The sequence below is a fragment of the Balearica regulorum genome, chromosome 20 (genome assembly GCF_011004875.1).
Source record: "Balearica regulorum gibbericeps isolate bBalReg1 chromosome 20, bBalReg1.pri, whole genome shotgun sequence".
Classification (NCBI taxonomy): domain Eukaryota; kingdom Metazoa; phylum Chordata; class Aves; order Gruiformes; family Gruidae; genus Balearica; species Balearica regulorum.
Genome location: NC_046203.1, coordinates 10,631,742 through 10,647,473, shown reverse-complemented (window position 1 = coordinate 10,647,473; position 15,732 = coordinate 10,631,742). Strand labels below are relative to the sequence as shown.

The 15,732-nt window shown below is 47.8% G+C and overlaps 1 protein-coding gene across 19 annotated transcripts in view; it reads left to right on the top strand.

Annotated features, from left to right (window-relative positions):
- EHMT1 (euchromatic histone lysine methyltransferase 1) overlaps positions 1–15,732 on the top strand; it is a 123,143-nt gene that overhangs the window by 85,568 nt on the left and 21,843 nt on the right. For 13 of the 19 annotated variants that reach the window (XM_075772775.1, XM_075772774.1, XM_075772781.1 and 10 more), the window contains 9 exons: positions 1,400–1,520; positions 3,207–3,338; positions 5,245–5,390; positions 8,107–8,250; positions 9,785–10,011; positions 10,735–10,899; positions 11,407–11,489; positions 13,077–13,183; positions 14,730–14,852. In XM_075772775.1, the coding sequence (XP_075628890.1) occupies positions 1,400–1,520; positions 3,207–3,338; positions 5,245–5,390; positions 8,107–8,250; positions 9,785–10,011; positions 10,735–10,899; positions 11,407–11,489; positions 13,077–13,183; positions 14,730–14,852 (1,248 nt within the window). The remainder of the gene's footprint in view (positions 1–1,399; positions 1,521–3,206; positions 3,339–5,244; positions 5,391–8,106; positions 8,251–9,784; positions 10,012–10,734; positions 10,900–11,406; positions 11,490–13,076; positions 13,184–14,729; positions 14,853–15,732) is intronic. The other 6 variants (XM_075772786.1, XM_075772785.1, XM_075772783.1 and 3 more) reach the window with 1 other exon arrangement.

Below are 15,732 nucleotides of genomic sequence, written 5' to 3'. Positions count from 1 at the left end.
TCCCCTTTACTTTAAAATTTTGCTCCCTTTCCACAGCATCTCAAGTTGAGGAGCCAGCATTTAAGGCACCCCAACTCTTCAGTCACCTTGAGAAAATTCTTGGCTTCATTTTCTTGATGTTTTGAGCTGAAGGTAGAAGTGACTATACCAAATGAATCTGAAGTTCTGTAGAGTCTTGTTCCTTGTGCTCTGACACTACAGAAGCCAACGAGGACCAAGCAGCAGGGGCTGTGTAACCTGCCCCTTTCTTTGGGCGGCTGATGCCAGTCTGTAGCATTAGCTCAGACCAAGGGTTGAGCTTGCAGTCAAGTCCAAACTCCCAAGTCATATCTCCACATCCTAGACGGTGGTTTTTGCTCTGCTCATATCTGATGAGTCAGTCGGTTCCCCAGACAGGGACTGGCTCAAATGCAAACCTCTCCCCCACAAGCAGTGTGATGCAATTGGTGTAAGCCACGTGGCAGGGCACAACCAAGCCCACGCTCGGGGACAGTTATCAGAGGGGCAGTGTAGACACACCGCAGAGCTACCCCGGAGAGCCAAGGCTCAGCAGCACCTTTGCCCGGCTTCGCTCACTGTGATAACAGGGCATGGTGCAGCATCGGCTTCCTCTCAAGGTAGGCCATGAAGGTAGGGCCTGATCCAGCCGCAGTTAACGGTGGCAGGAGGTTTTTCGTAGGCTTCGGTGGGAGATGGATAAGCATCAGGAACTGGCAGTTTCTGTTTGAACGTGAATTTTATGATTAGCGCGTTGAAGACTGCCTTACAGGGTTGGGGTGCCCAGTTCCCCGTTCCAATGTTGACTTTGAAAACCCACCCCAGACAACTGCATTTTTTTAAAACCAAACCCTGTTTAGATTCATATACGTGTCTGACTATTTGCTATTTGATTAGTCCGTGCCACCCTGTACCTTGCTCAGGGAGGGGGCTGGTTTGCTACTGTAGAGTTCTATCCCAACCCTGTGAGGTGGCTGTTCAAGTGCAAGACAGGTTTTTGTTGGCATTTTCTAGCAAGTCTGTGGAGCAACGTGAGTATTTTAGTTTAGAAAAAACCCAGCTTTTCTGGGGAAGAGCTAAAAGTGTGCATGTGCGTGCATACTTGCATTGCTGCACGGTTGTGCTCGGCTACTACTGCGATGAGTGTGGTGTAAGAGCCTACATGGAAGAGAAAGTGAAGCGTGCACTATTGAAATGACAGGAAATACACCCACACATGTGCTTGTGTTTCCTTTTTGGCACTATAAAGACATCTTAGCACCACTTGGTTTCAAACCCCCAGTCCTTAAGGCCTTTTCGTGTAACTCAAGCTGCGAAAAGGCTCTTTCGCATGGGTGCAGAGGACTGCTGGGACGCTGATGGCAACATGCCTTACATGCACATGGCCTCTCTGGTTATTCAGAGCTCGGAGTCCAGCATCAAGAAGAAGCTGCTGAAGAGGAAAGGAAAGACGGACAGTCCATGGCTGAAACCCACCCGCAAGAGGAGACGGAGGAATAAAAAGAAACAAGCCAGTGTGCTAGGTAACTAATTGTATTTTGTTCCTTAATTACACAGGAATTAGCCTGCCAGGTGGAAGGGTGAGGACCTGAGGCCCATAAAGCAGTGGCTTCCTGCAGAGCTCGCTCCCCCTTCACAAGGATGGGCTGTATGATTAACCAGGGTGTGAACTTGCATTTCACTGACAGTAGCTGCACGCTTAAGCAGCAGGATACATATAAGGTGGCTTTACCCTTGGCAAGCTGGAGGAATGTTATTTTGTTCGTGAACTCCTTTTATTTTAGAGTATCCAAAAAAGACCTCGTGGACTCATGTCCGTGTAGACACATGTCCCCATGAGCTCTGGGAATGTGGCTAGATGCAGAAGGGAAAGGAAGAACCAACCCAGAGTGATGCTCAGTTGCTTTTGTATGGATGTTTGTCCAGTTGAACGGAATGTGCACGTTGTCTTTGTTCTGAAAGCACCACAATGTAGTTAGCTACGTCTGTCCCATCTCGTGGCGTGGACATCGTTCAGGTGGTCATTCTTGTTTGACCTAAGTTACCCAGCACTCAAAAGCAGGTTTCAATGTCCTTTGTCCTCTGCAAGCTGAGGGGTGGGGAGAGCCGGGAGTGCAGGCTGGATCTGATTCTTCTTCAGGAAAGGTAACAAGATGGGTAAAAAAAAAGCGCATAGTCTTTGAAGTGAAGCTGTGCCTTCAGCTTCCTTATTAAGGTTTCACACATCCATTGCCATCAAAGGGTTTATTATTCTGTGCTTGCTAATTCTTTGCAAACAGGCCACTTTTTTTATCAGCAGATTTGTGGCTGCTTCTGAGTTAAATGACCATGTTTCAGCCTCTGGTTGTGCCTGGGGTTTGTCAGTCATCTGGCTTGCTCCTCTTCCTCCCAAGGCAGCCCTTTTCTCAAGAAGTGGGGGCCATTGATGCCTTTCAGAGCAAATAGCTAATTCTTAATTTCAGATGCAGACAGGTTTTCCACTGCTTCAATAAAGGTGGCAGCCAGTCCTTCACGTTAACTCTTGGCCAGGCCCGAGTGGGAGAAGCAAACCAGGAGAGAAAGCAAAGCCAAGGGAGCACGACGAGATCGACAATTCCCATGAAGGCTCCGAGGGTTCCCCACGCAATCTCTTTCCAGTGAGGGATCCCCATGCAATCTTTTCCCAGCAGCAGCTTTGTTCGCTTAAAGCCAGAACTTGGCTTTTATGTTTTTCCCCTCCCATTAAGCTGAATGTCACCTGTCTCGTCCTCTTCACGATGTACATGATTAGCCGGATTGCTCTGCCTGGCCGGAGTATACCGGGAGCCCTTTGCAGCAGGTCAGAGACAGGAGGATGTGCTGAGCCCTGGTTTCATCCCTTCCTTGTGCCATTTAAGCTTCTGCTGCCGATGCAGTACGGCAGCAAGCAGATGTGCCTTTCAGAGGCAGAACTTACTTGTCAAATTTATTCTTTTTGTTTTGTGGTTACCTACCTACATGGAAGTCAAAAATCTGCCTGATCAGACCGGGAAGGAAATAAGAGATCAGTCGTGCCATATATGCCCAGATGTTGCATTTTCATAATTCTATGTGCATCCGTACTCATGGCCTCTCTGAGGAGCCTGCATACAGCCTGCTCGCTTAACTACGGCCTTTACGTGTTTGCGCGCAATTCATTTATATTATTATTATTTTTTTAGCCGTGTAAATACGCGTGTGTTTCCATCTAGGTGCCGAAGCCTATAAACCATCTTTGGGAGGCAGAGAGGTTCCTGGCCAGGAGAACAGCATGGAGTATATGGAGGTGCCGCTGGATTCCCTGGATCTCCGGGTGAAGGGGATCCTCTCCTCGCCGGCGGGAGGTGAGTGGGTGCCGCCTGCCCAGGGCTTTGTTCTGCGGGCGCAGCGGGGGCGGCGTGCGGGGGCCCGGCTGCCCCCTGGCGGTTGCGGGGGCCGGCCCGGCCGCAGAGCACCCACCCGCCGCCGGGACCCTCGGGGTGGTAGGGGTGATGGGGACGGGGAGCCGGGATGGGGAGCCAGGCTGGGGTGGCTCAGGAAAACGCCTAGGAAGGGGTCCAAGGTGCTGTCCCAGCCCGCCTCGTGCTCGGCAGCTCCCCTCCATTCCTTGAAGGATGCTGATTTAGCATCTCGCCAGGGCCCCCCAGGATCCTCCTCTTCAGCCCCAGGAAGAGGAGGGGGTAGCGCTGGTTCCTGGGCGCTCACCTCCAGCTGAGCGGCCGCTGTTCCCAGTGCTGAACTTGCCTCAGATCCAGCGCCTCCTCGCTGACCTGGATCCGTCTGTCTGTCCCCCGTTGCTCTTCCACTTTCAAAGGTTGTCTGGCTCTTTTGGCAGAGGCACATCAAAGAACGGGTGGGAGTGTTTGCCACCAAGGGAGGGTCAGGATGGACGAGGGATGCTTTCACCAGAGCCTCTGGATGTCAAAAAGATTATGAAAGTGACAACTTGGAAGGCGAGGAATGAGCTTTGTGAGTTGTGGTCCTAGAAAAAGCTCTTAAACCTTTAAGATCTTGACAGGATTTTACATGAAAACTGCAAGGATTTTTCCCTCTGCTTGTATAGCTTGAAATATCCCGTCCCTTCTCTAGGCTTGGTCTTGCAACTTGTTGGCTGCAGGAAACCCCTTAAAAGATGAAAAGGGGCTTGTGCTGGGCTGATAGGGACGTAGCCACAGGCAGGGTGCTGCGGGGGGAGTGATGCCATTGCCAGGGCAGCTAAAGAGGCGTCTCCCTCAGGAATGAAGTTAATCTTTGAAACTTTCCAGCAAAATAACTCGCCTTTCAAAAGCTTAAAAAACAGCAGCACGCTTCCTTCTCACTGGGACTCAATCCTATAGCAGGCTTGGGTAGGGAAAGCTTGGGACGCTTCGGGGTGAACCAATCCAAAGGTAAATGTTTGAGAGTTCACTTCCGTATTGACAACGTTGCAAAGAGATGTGTTGCGACTGCGTAGGATTAGAACAGGAGTGTAGGACTAGAAGCAACCCCTTTGTCGTTAGGCCAGTGTTTTGCAGTCACGGGTAACCTTGTGATGCAGTTGAATCCATTGAAGCCACAAGAACTTTCACGCTATGCCCCCAGACCTGACGGTGAGCCCCCCTAAGCCATTATCCACCTTTAAATAGGTTTGAAAATGTTCAAAATCTGAGAGAAAGAGATGAGGAGAAGGCAAGAACATCTGAGCATCTTGCTGCTTTCTTTTCCCTGGTTTGTTCTCTTTCCAAAATAAATAATTCATGGTTGGCTGAGACCAAATAGTCCTAGGAATTTTGTTTTCCCATCTGTGTAATAAGCCTCTGCAAACAGAAGTTTGTGCTGTCCCGATCTTCTCCATTTATCACTCCACTAACTATTCAGATTTCCAACTCCAGGTGGTTTCCTACAAATTTTCTGGTGCCAGAGCACAGTGTTTTGGGGCAGGTGGGGAGGAGAGACAGGCTGATAAAAATCTTTACCTCATCGTTGCTTTTCCTTGTTGAGATTTTCTCAGAGTAAACTGTTCTTAACTCACTATTCCTGATTTCAGCACAGTCATCTGTAGTGTGGCTGGACTTAGAAAAGTACAGGATGCTTTTGCAAACTCCAGCTGATATAAGAAAGGGGTCTTTTTTACAGGTTTTAGATAATGCCCTGAAAGCGTTTCAGGACATGGAATGGGAAGATGCCACAGGATGTGGGTGGTGTGGATGGACTGATTCTTTCTCCTGGAAGAGAATTTCAGAGTTGATTTATTGGTCTTCTGTACTCCAGGTCTTTCCAATGGTCCTGAAGCAATGGAAGTAGATGGTCTCCAGGAAGTCCCCCTCTGTAGCTGTCGAATGGAAACCCCCAAAAGCAGAGAGATCACCACGCTAGCCAACAACCAGTGCATGGCCACGGAGAGCGTGGATAACGAGGTAGGAGTCTGTCTTTCAGCTTCTCGCAGACTTTTCTGCTGAGCACAAAGACATAAGGAATAAAAAGCTGTGCCAGGAACATGTGTCGGGTCACGCAGGGGCTCTGCAGCCTGCTGGGCTGGGAACCCACTGCTGTGCGGGAATGGCAGGGCAAACATCTCGCTAAGCTGAGGGCTCTGGCACTCTGTGTGTATCGCACAGTCAGGTCGAAGCCACTCGGAAGGGAGGAGGTGGTGCAGTCTGCGGTTGGAGAGGCGCTGGGTGGATCTCTCCTGCTTGTCCCGGCCTGTGCGTCTGGGTCAAGTTGATGTAACAGACACACTTCAGGCCAAGTGGGTTAAAATACACGAGCATGCATCAAACTGAGAAAATCCAATCAGAGGAAGCTTGGAGCTGGTTTTCCTTGACTACGAAGGAGCTGATGCAAACCTTTCTGTAGCCAGCTCTTGAGTTTCGGGAACTTGGCATGCCCTCCGCCGGCTCAGTCTGCCCCAGCCTTCCTCTCTTCTCCTCCCCCAAGAGACTTCTGTTACAAAGCTTCCTATGTCTTGGCAACCCCGTGCAGCCCCCAGGTCGGGCTGACGGAAAACAATCACGCTTGATGCCTTTCAATCGATCGCAGCTGGGCTAGGTGGGCTCTGCTGGTTCCAGAAGCGTGGAAGTCAGTGGCAGAAGTGACTCCCTCCCAGAGTCTGGAAGTGAGACTGCAGGACAGGAACACACCTGGTAGATCCTCCTTTAACTGGGAAGCACTTGGGCTTCTTTTAAGCTTCAGCTGAGCCGCAGTCACACTGCAGTGCTCTGATACTTGCTGGTAGTAGGACAAGGAGTGAGAATATCCCTAGTTCTCCTGTAGCATCCCAGGAGAAGGATGGATGGAGGGAGAAAGGGATAATCAGATTTGCAGCCCAGCTCTGCTTCTGTTAGTACGTGCTGGTACCTATAGAGAAAGGAATTTCCAAAGCATGGCAAAATTGATTCATTAAAGAGAGAATGCCCTGGAGACTTACAGGAGAGAGGAGGACCCCGGGGTTTCTAAATAAACAGCAGGTATATGAAAGAGTACCTTCTCGTGTATACGGTGGCTTGACGGTTCTGTCCCTGGATAAATCAGAGAGGGGAATAGCAAAGGCCATGCTTTATGTTAGATTCTTTTTCATAATGGGATAAGTGACTCATAGATGTTATAAGGATATTATACGTGTGAATAGTGGGTTCTCCAGACTGTCAGTGTCCTTGGAGAATGGTATAAATAATTATGAGCACCCTGCTGCACTCTCTAATGGTTGGAAAATAGCAATTAATCATTTCGTACTTTTTCAGAGTTTCTAACAAATAATATAGTGTGACATAATAATGCAGGGACTTCCTCACATGGACAGTGCAGCTTTTCACGTGTTCATCAGATTTCCTCAGCTCATAAGTAAAAATCAATGCAATGGTCCTCTCCTGCCACCCCTGCAGCCCCTGGCATCTGTCTGTGTGTTAACGCTGATCAGTTTAGCCAGGGTGTCACCACCACAGGTAGACTTTGCAGCTGGAATTTGGGTAAGTTGGATCAGAGCTGCTAGGGGTGAATGAAGCGCCTAGGTTAAAACCCGTTCTCTTTTTCTGTAGGGGTGTTGATTCTGCAGGAGAAGTGGTGTTTAAAAAAAATTAGAGAGAAAGTCTAGTTTTGTTGAGAAAAAGCAGCAAATCAAATCTCAGCTAGACCAGAGGGACAGTTTGTGGGTGATGAGCAGGCGCTGTGTTCCTGACTGACTCCTCTGCTCGTGGTGGCAGTGCGCAGTAAACCACGCACAGATTTCGGTAGGGACGTTTCATTGTAGCAGCCTTTCACATTTATATTTCTAGTTTATAAATGTCCTTTGCCAAGCATCTGGGGAAGGCAGGGTTATTATCAAGAGGAACTTGCAGAACCCAAACAGCGTCACGTCATGCTAGCAGGTGGCAACGCGGATGTGAAAATGTCGTAGATGTATGAACGGGGGCAGCAGAAGGAAGCGCTGATCCTTCTGATGCAGCAGAGCGAGTAACACTGATGGGGAAAAGTGAACCCCAATTACGGAGCCTGCTGTCATTAACAGAACAAGGTGGTGCACAAGACAACAGCTTTTTAAGCCCAGAGCTATACATTGGTGTAATCCTTTGGAAAACGTGCTCAAAATGCGACTTGAGCTGAGCTCTCGTGAAAGCCTGGCTATTCATCCCTGTGGTCTGGGCAGGGGCCAGTGCTGGAAACAGTACAGACGATAACTTCGCTGGCAACAAAGAGCAATTATTTTTCCCTTTATCTTCCTGTGACTTATACTTTTGAACAGTAACAAGATTTAGTGCGTATGGTCTTGTTCTCTTGGTCACCGACACCCGCTCTTCCTGGCAAAAGGAGAGCGTATGTTGTGTGAGTCAGGCCCATGGGACTGCCCCTTCTGCGGCTGCTTGGCTGTTGCCTATTTCCAGTTACGATTATTTTTTTCTTGCAAGGAACGAACGACTTGGGGTCCGCAAGCATGTTAGTTAGTAAATGATGCATTTCTTCCTGTGAGAGCAGCTTTCACAGCTTCCTGCTGCACTGCTAATGCTATCTGGCACACGTCTGAATTACTGTGAAAAAGCCAGGGCTCATCAAGGCAGTGTGCAAAATCTTCCTCCGCACAAGCACAGAGAGTGTTTTGGTCTCCAGTAATTTCATTTCCTTTAATTTCTCCTGTTCCAGCTGGGCCGATGCACAAACAGTGTGGTTAAGTATGAACTGATGCGCCCGTCTAACAAAGTCCAACTTTTGGTGCTGTGTGAGGACCATAGAGGGAGGATGGTGAAACACCAGTGTTGCCCTGGCTGTGGATACTTTTGCACTGCAGTAAGTCCGTGCTCTCAATCTAGGGAAGGGGGTACCTGTCGCAGTAGCTGGAAGAGCTGAAGGTGGAGATGGTACCTAAAGGGGTTTACTGACTTCCTGGCATCAGCTCCACCTTGTTCCACAGCACGTCAGGTGGTGTTTTCAACAGGAATGTGTGTGAGGGTAGCTGCAATCGTCACCTTTATCTTCCTGGAGACCCCAAGGGATGTTATGGAAGGGTTTTCACTGGGATTTCACACGGTGGAAGTCTTGCCTTAGGAATTTCTTTGGAACAAGGGTTGTTTTTTTTTCTTTCTCTGTACAGATCAATCGCCTCAAAAACTGTATTAGCTTGGTTTGTAAATGAATCTGTGTACACATCTGTGTGTGTCCCCCCCCACCTGCTCATGACGGTTTAGACGGGGAACCTGAGTGATGGCACTGGAACAAGGCAGTGTTTGAGCTCTCCTGCTACTTCTTCCACTTCTGCCACCGAGGCTTTTAATAGCATTGGTCCAGTCCTTTAAGTCGTCCTAGTTTCCCTGTTGGTAAAGCTGAAAAACACCTACTGAGGTGATGAGGAGGCTTCATTGTCTGATGCTAGCGTTCTTCAAGATGACTCAATGAACGATGCTACAGTAGTGTCAAGCATTACTAGTGTAAATGGAGCCATCCTGGGTTTTCATGCTGAGTCAAAGATCATTCAAAAGATAAAATCCTCAAAACCCTTAAAGGCATTTTGGAAAGCTGAAATAGAGTTAATTAGATTGCTTGGGAGGACCGTGAATTCAGGAGAAGAGTGGGTTTTAACTAGCCTTTCCTTACATGCTCTTACATCTCTGAGTGACGTGCCATAGTTGACACAGGTGAGCCTGGGAGTGTCTGTCTGTGCTATCCATCACTAGTAGCACAGAGCACAGCAGGGCTTCAGGTAGCACTAATAGCACAGGGGATGAATTCTGGGGTGCCTTCACTTCAGATTGGAGGACTTTGCTGGAAAAGGAAAAGGAATTTTAAAGAAAAGCTGCCCAAGTTTGTTGAATCAGCAGTCAGACACATTATTGGGGTTAAACAGCATCCGGGGCTGGTCCAAGTCGCATGCTTTAGGTTGCATTGGGGTTACCGGCTGATGTAATTATATTCATGTAGGTCATTGAATGGTTTGTGTGCAGCTTTGTTAGGTAGTTTTAATGCCGGCTCAGCAGGCAAGTCTGAAGTTTTCTTTTCCAGTTTTGAGGGCGTCCTTACAGTACACTGGCACTTCTAGAAACTTAAGCAAGAGCTTCAAGCATTAGAGGAAAGAGCTGGAAATTGGGACTTCTTGGTTCTGTTTTCCAAGCGCAATTAAAAATCTTGCTTTGCTGTCCCTAACCAAGTGAGTTTTTTCCCCATTACCTTGGTTTTGTTGTCTTCTAAAGAAGTGGCAGTGCTTGCTTACTGTATTGGACAAGAGTGGTGATGAATGAAGTATTTAAGAGATCTGCGGATGAAGCGTGTGGAAGGCGTAAGGCACGTAGTGACCAACGTGTAAATTTCTTCTCCGTGGTTTTTTTAGGGCACTTTCATGGAGTGTCAGCCGGAGAGCAGCATCTCCCACCGTTTCCACAAGAACTGTGCCTCCCAGGTCAACGACATGAGCTACTGCCCACACTGCGGGGAAGAGGCCTCCAAGGCAAAGGAGGTGACAATAGCAAAAGCAGACACAACCTCGACGGTGTCGCTGACCTACGAGCAACAGAAACCAGCGGCTGTGGAGGGAAGGGCCGACACCACGACGGGGAGGTGAGCTTGGGAGCGTGTGGTGATCTCAAACCTCATGCCAGACCATGCTTTGCATTGGAATGCGTGTGCTCCTCCCGATGGAGCAGAGTGCTTTCTGGTTCTGCTCTGACACGTCAAACTCAGCTGCAGGAATCTGCAAGTGTGTTTTGTGTTGCTCACTGTGTTGGAAAAGAGCGCAGCAGCCACAGGGTGAGCTGGGGCAGAGGCTGTGAGGATAGGAGGGGTTCAGGAGTTAAAACCATTCCTTCCTCTTACTGTTAGGAATGGAATAATAGCGGAACGAGTTGATGTTGCCACGTCTGCTAAGTGACAGGGAAACTCATGCAGTACCTACCTGTAGCTCGTGACTTGTACCAATGGGCACAAGTGTAAAGAGAGGATGAAAACGCAGAGGAAAACACAAATCAAGTCATCCCTGCATTGAACAGTGCTCCGACTTCCCATCCGATCTGATCCTGTTCTGGTGGCTTTTATGACTTGCCCCATGTTCCTGGGTTTCCTGTAGCATAGAGTACATCAAAATGTAATCATAGGGCAGTGCAACTCCTTTTCGGGGCTGTAAAAAGGCTGAAAAGGCTGTAAAATATATTGGTTTGTGTTTTGATTTCACTTATGCTTATCTGTACTTAAAATCCATTTCCTTTCCTCCTTTGGCATAAGATACACACCGTTGTGTATTTTTAATGGTTGTGCTTTGGCTGTCTCTCATTTTTTTCTCTTCAGTGGCGCTGGGACGCGGTTGTCAGAGGAAGACAAGCCAGAAAGTTCGGCAGTTGAGGGGTTTGACATGGCTGGGTCTTCAGTTTTTCCAAAGCCTACTACTAGCCTGACCCAGGGACCAGTTAAAGAAACTCTGGAAAGTGCCCTGATTGCTCTGGACTCCGAAAAGTAAGAAAAAGACCGCTGGGTCTCTCCAGTCCCCAGCAAAGTTGCTTAGCCTAGAGAAAACTGAGATTTAGCTTCTTTGGATTTTGGCCCAACTCAGACCTTTTTATGTTCAGTCATTTGTCACCCTCAACAGATGACTGATTGAAGAGAACAGTTGTAGCTTTAAATGTCTTGCGCATTTGTCTGGAGGATTTGGTTTTTTGCTGGCCCTGCAACCACAGCTGTAACTACTAGGGGTTCTTGTTTTACAGTGGTAAGACTCAAAATTTGTTGGTGAGCAGCACTGAATCGATATGGCCCTCATTAAAACCAGGCTGGCTGTGGCTGGAGCTGGAAGTTTTAAGACCTCCTCCTGGAAACTTGTTGTTCTTGTGTTTTGCTGGCACTCCGGGGCTGTACCATAGGCACAGACTTTGTCATGCACATGAGGTAGCAGTGGGGTGGGGTGAAATGTCGGGAGTGTTCTTTGGTGAGTATTAATTACGCCTCTTTTCCCTGCCTCTGCAGACCCAAGAAGTTACGGTTCCATCCAAAGCAGTTGTACTTCTCTGCGAGGCAAGGAGAGCTGCAAAAAGTCCTGCTTATGTTGGGTAGGTGGCTCCTTCCCAGGACATTGCGTGGCTGGCAGTACTCCCAGCTCCTGCCAGGCAGCTGCCAGAGGCCAGGCAGTTCCCAGCATGGCAGCACGTCATCATATTCCCCGCTGCCCCTTGTGAGTGGAGTTGGAGGAGAAAGCCACTTTTGCAAGTGATGTGTCATTGGAAATGGCTTCATCTTTCTGTGAAACGTGGACCTGCTCCCAACTTGTTTCTGTATTTGGGCACGGTTTTATCCAGAGAAGCTGTTTCTGTCCCCAGATGACCTACATGTGATTTTTCCAGTCTGACAGAACTTTTCCTCTCCATGCAATGGGTTAGTTGGGTATTTGCATCCAGTAGAGAGGTAAAAAGATCGGAGTCGGCTTAAGCCGAGACCCATCAGCAAGACAGCAGAAAGGAAGAGCCCTTCAATACACAGGGTTTGTTTTGGGGGTACGTGGCTGTCTGTCACCAGATGACTTTGAGCTGCTGAGCTTGTTTTTACCAACAGATATTCTCGAGGAATCTCCCCCTTTGAAGGGCACAATGTTTCCTTGGGATCATTTCCTTTCCATTGCAGTACTTTGCAGTACATTTTTGGATGCTTTCTGTTCTTTTCGTTTATCAGATTCTTCTTTTTTCTTCTAGCAAGTGTTAGCTTCATTGTTCATGGCTTCAATAGCACAAAAATGCTATTCATTGATATTTAACTATGGCCTTAGCATATGCAACATGTTATCATGCCCAGACATCTTTGTCTGGCTGTCATCATCATCTGTCAGTCTTTGCACAGCTGTGAGAATCTCTGGCCAGATCCCGAGCTCGTGTTAGGAGAAGCTCCATCCACTTTGTAGCCCTGTGTTTGCTGAGATGCAATGAGGATCGCTAATATTAATTGCAGTTAATAATGATGAGACAAAAAGGCCAGGTGGTACTGACTCTTTGTTGTTCTCAACTTCTGTGTTGCTTTAAACAGCATTTTTTTTTCCTTTTTATCCTTTTATGGTGCTCATAGAATGGTTTAAGTTGGAAGGGACCATTAAAGATCATCTAGTTTAAACCCTCTGCAATGAGCAGGGACGATGTCTAGTGGATCAGGTTGCTCAGAGCCCTGACCAGCCTGACCTTGAATGTTTCCAGGGATGGGGGATCACCTCTCTGGGCAACCTGTGCCAGTGTTTCACCACCATCATTGTAAAAAATTTCTTCCTTATATCTAATCTGAATCTATACTCTTTGAGTTTAAAACCATTACCCTTTGTCCTATTGCTGCAAGTCCTCGCACCAGTGGTGTTTGGTTTTGTTGCACTCAGAGATAGGGAATTGTGAATCTGAGGGAGATGGCCTGTGCAGAAATTGTAGTGCCTTAAAGGTATTAAATTCCATGGTGTTTCTGAAGCTTTTGCTTTGAGGGCTGTTGCATATCGAATGTCCATGGGATTACCCTGAGAGCTTTCTGGCCTGAATGTGTAGTGAGTTGTGAGAAGGACTGAGGGTGGGCTGGGAACCCGTCCATTAAAAGCCTTTAGGTGAGACCTAGTTCTCTCGTTACGCTTTAATCTGAATCATGGTTCAAAGCATCCCTGCTCTGTTTTTCAGTGGACGGAATTGACCCTAATTTTAAAATGGAGCATCAGAGTAAGAGAACCCCTCTCCATGCTGCCGCCGAGTCTGGCCACGTGGACATCTGCCATATGCTGATTCAGGTCTGTCTCCACTTAACGTTCTTCTGTACAAGCAATTTTCTGTGGTTTTTGGTCTCCTGCCCCACATGGCTCAAGCATACTTGGAAATCAGCACTGAAACCTCTCTCCTATAAAAACCTCCTTATTCTCAGGGTTTGCTGAGGGAGGAGTGGTGGAGAGTAGCTCTGCAGTGTAGATGTCCCACATGTGAACAGGAGAGAAGGAAAGATGCAAGTTTGCTTTATTGTCTGAGATTTGGATTCTAATTGAGGGAAGATGGACAAAGACATACGGGTGCTCTCGTTGAACCCACTCCAAAATGATGTGAAGGAAAAAGAAGGATTTAAAAAGTTACTTTTTTTCTTTTTTGTACTGGCATACATTGGAGTGATGGGAAGTATGTTTTGTTTACCCTGTGTGACTGGGAAACCTTAAAGGGCTTTTGAGAAAGCAGCAGTGACACGTCTTTGAAAATGAGCCTGCTGGGATGTTGCGTTTCAGCGTCTGGAGTCGGAGGCTTTCAAAGTGCTGTTTGAAGATGCAGCTATGGGCCTACCCTGCTGCTCTCGCTCACTTAAGTTACTGTGCGTGAAGACAACGGAATGACTCGTACAAGTAAAAGGAGCAAAATTTGCGAGATATTACAAACAATTAGAATTGAGTATCAGTCGTGTTGGTTTGTTTCCAAAATCCTTCATCATCTTGTCTCTTCCCTGATATCTGGCTACTGCAGTAGCACAGTATTTGTCTGGGAATGTCCCCAGCTTGTTAAACTTGACATGCCTCTTCTCTGGTCTTGTTTAAATAGCTCTAGCTATTTAAAAAATAATCAAACCAAATGCATTTAGTGAGAGTCACCTGGAAGCAATGGGACCAACTTCTTGTGCCAGGTGAACCTGAGTCAGCGTGCCGCTGCTGCCAACACGCCTGTGCTTCGCACGTGTGTGTGCATGCGTGGCCTGCCAAGAGCGGTGCTGTCTCTGAGATGTCCTTTCGGTTTAAATACTGGGTAGGTTACTGAGCTAAGCCAAAGAGTTAAAGCAGGCAAGATACGTGACACAGTAGTGTTTTGGAAAAGAATAGGGTTTTGGTCCAGGGTGCGCTATGTTGAACAGAACGTTTGCTCAGAGACCTCTGTAGAAATGTTACCGTTGACTTCAACAGGAATAGTTATCCAATCTCCAGAGGTTTTTTACAGCTCCTGCTGTGACGTTGGGAAGAGCTGGTTGTTGTGTTCATTGTGTCCCTAGAAATGATAGACCCAAAACAAAGCTGCTGGAAAAAGGAGGAGGCTGGCTTTTCCAAATTGTTACACAAGCAATATCCTGAAAGTAACAGTACAGAATGCATTAATAACAAAAGTTAGTTAATACCAGCTGTTGGCTTCCTTATGCCCTGGTTACTGGCTGTAGAAGGCAGGAGAGAGGGCAGGCAGTTCGCTGCTTTCCAAAACAGGTGAAGTTGGACTGCCTTCAAAACTTGCTACTAAATCTCTACTCCCACATCCTTCCTCTGCTAACCAGTAATGGTTGTAATTGTCCTTGTGTTTGCCTTGGCCTCTTAACAGGCTGGTGCTAATATAGACACCTGCTCTGAAGACCAGAGGACCCCACTGATGGAAGCAGCAGAAAACAACCATCTGGAAACTGTGAAATACCTTATCAAGGCTGGAGCGCTGGTAGATCCTAAGGTAACAGTTTATTCCTTAACGTTTTTCTCCTGAAGAAGCCTCTGTCCACCATTTCTTTTGTGATAGGTTTTAAGTCTTGGGTGGAAGCACACAGGCAGTGGGGAAACGGACTCGCTTGTCTTGGGCGCGAAGGCTTGGCAAGGCCGTGGTTATCGGTAGTATCGTTTTAGCGATGCGGCGTCCTGGCTGCGAGCAGTTTGGGGCAAGTGCTGCCACTTGCTACATTAGTTTGCGGCACCAAACGTAGGGGCTGTTTGATTTCATGTGGGGCCACTAAGTGTCACAAATCCATTGCGCTGAGTTTGGAGATTGATTTCAGAGTTTCCTTCTCTGTAGACTCTAATAATGAGACTTTTGAGGTGACATTTTAAAATGGACTGGTAATTAGGTGCTCGCCAAGCCAGCAAAAATGACAGAGGAAGCTTTGCTTTCCAAAGGCCTGATGCGCAGTTTCTTGCAATCACGCCGTAGTGGCAAAATTGGACCCCGTCTTTAAACTCTACCCTTTAATTTAAACAAATACAATAAAATGCAGCTGTCTGTTTGCCTTTAGCATGCTCTGGTTGCTTCGCAATCTTGGAAAATATACAAATCGCTTATAAGTCCCATAAATCAGATGCTCTTTGGAGCGCAGGAACCCTCCCCACATAAACTTCTTATTGTTATAACCTGCTGCCGTTGGCCCGCTCCTCTGCTGTTGCTGGGGAGTATGGCAGGGCCGGGATGTTCTTTTTATGGAGGAGCTTGCAGGGCCAGGAGGATTGCACAGGATATCGAGCGCTGCCCACCCCAAGCCCTAAACGGATCCTTGGGAGCCTGGTTCAGAGCCAGGAAGGGGGAAAGGACAGGACAGGCACGTGCAGGTTCATACTGGCCACTG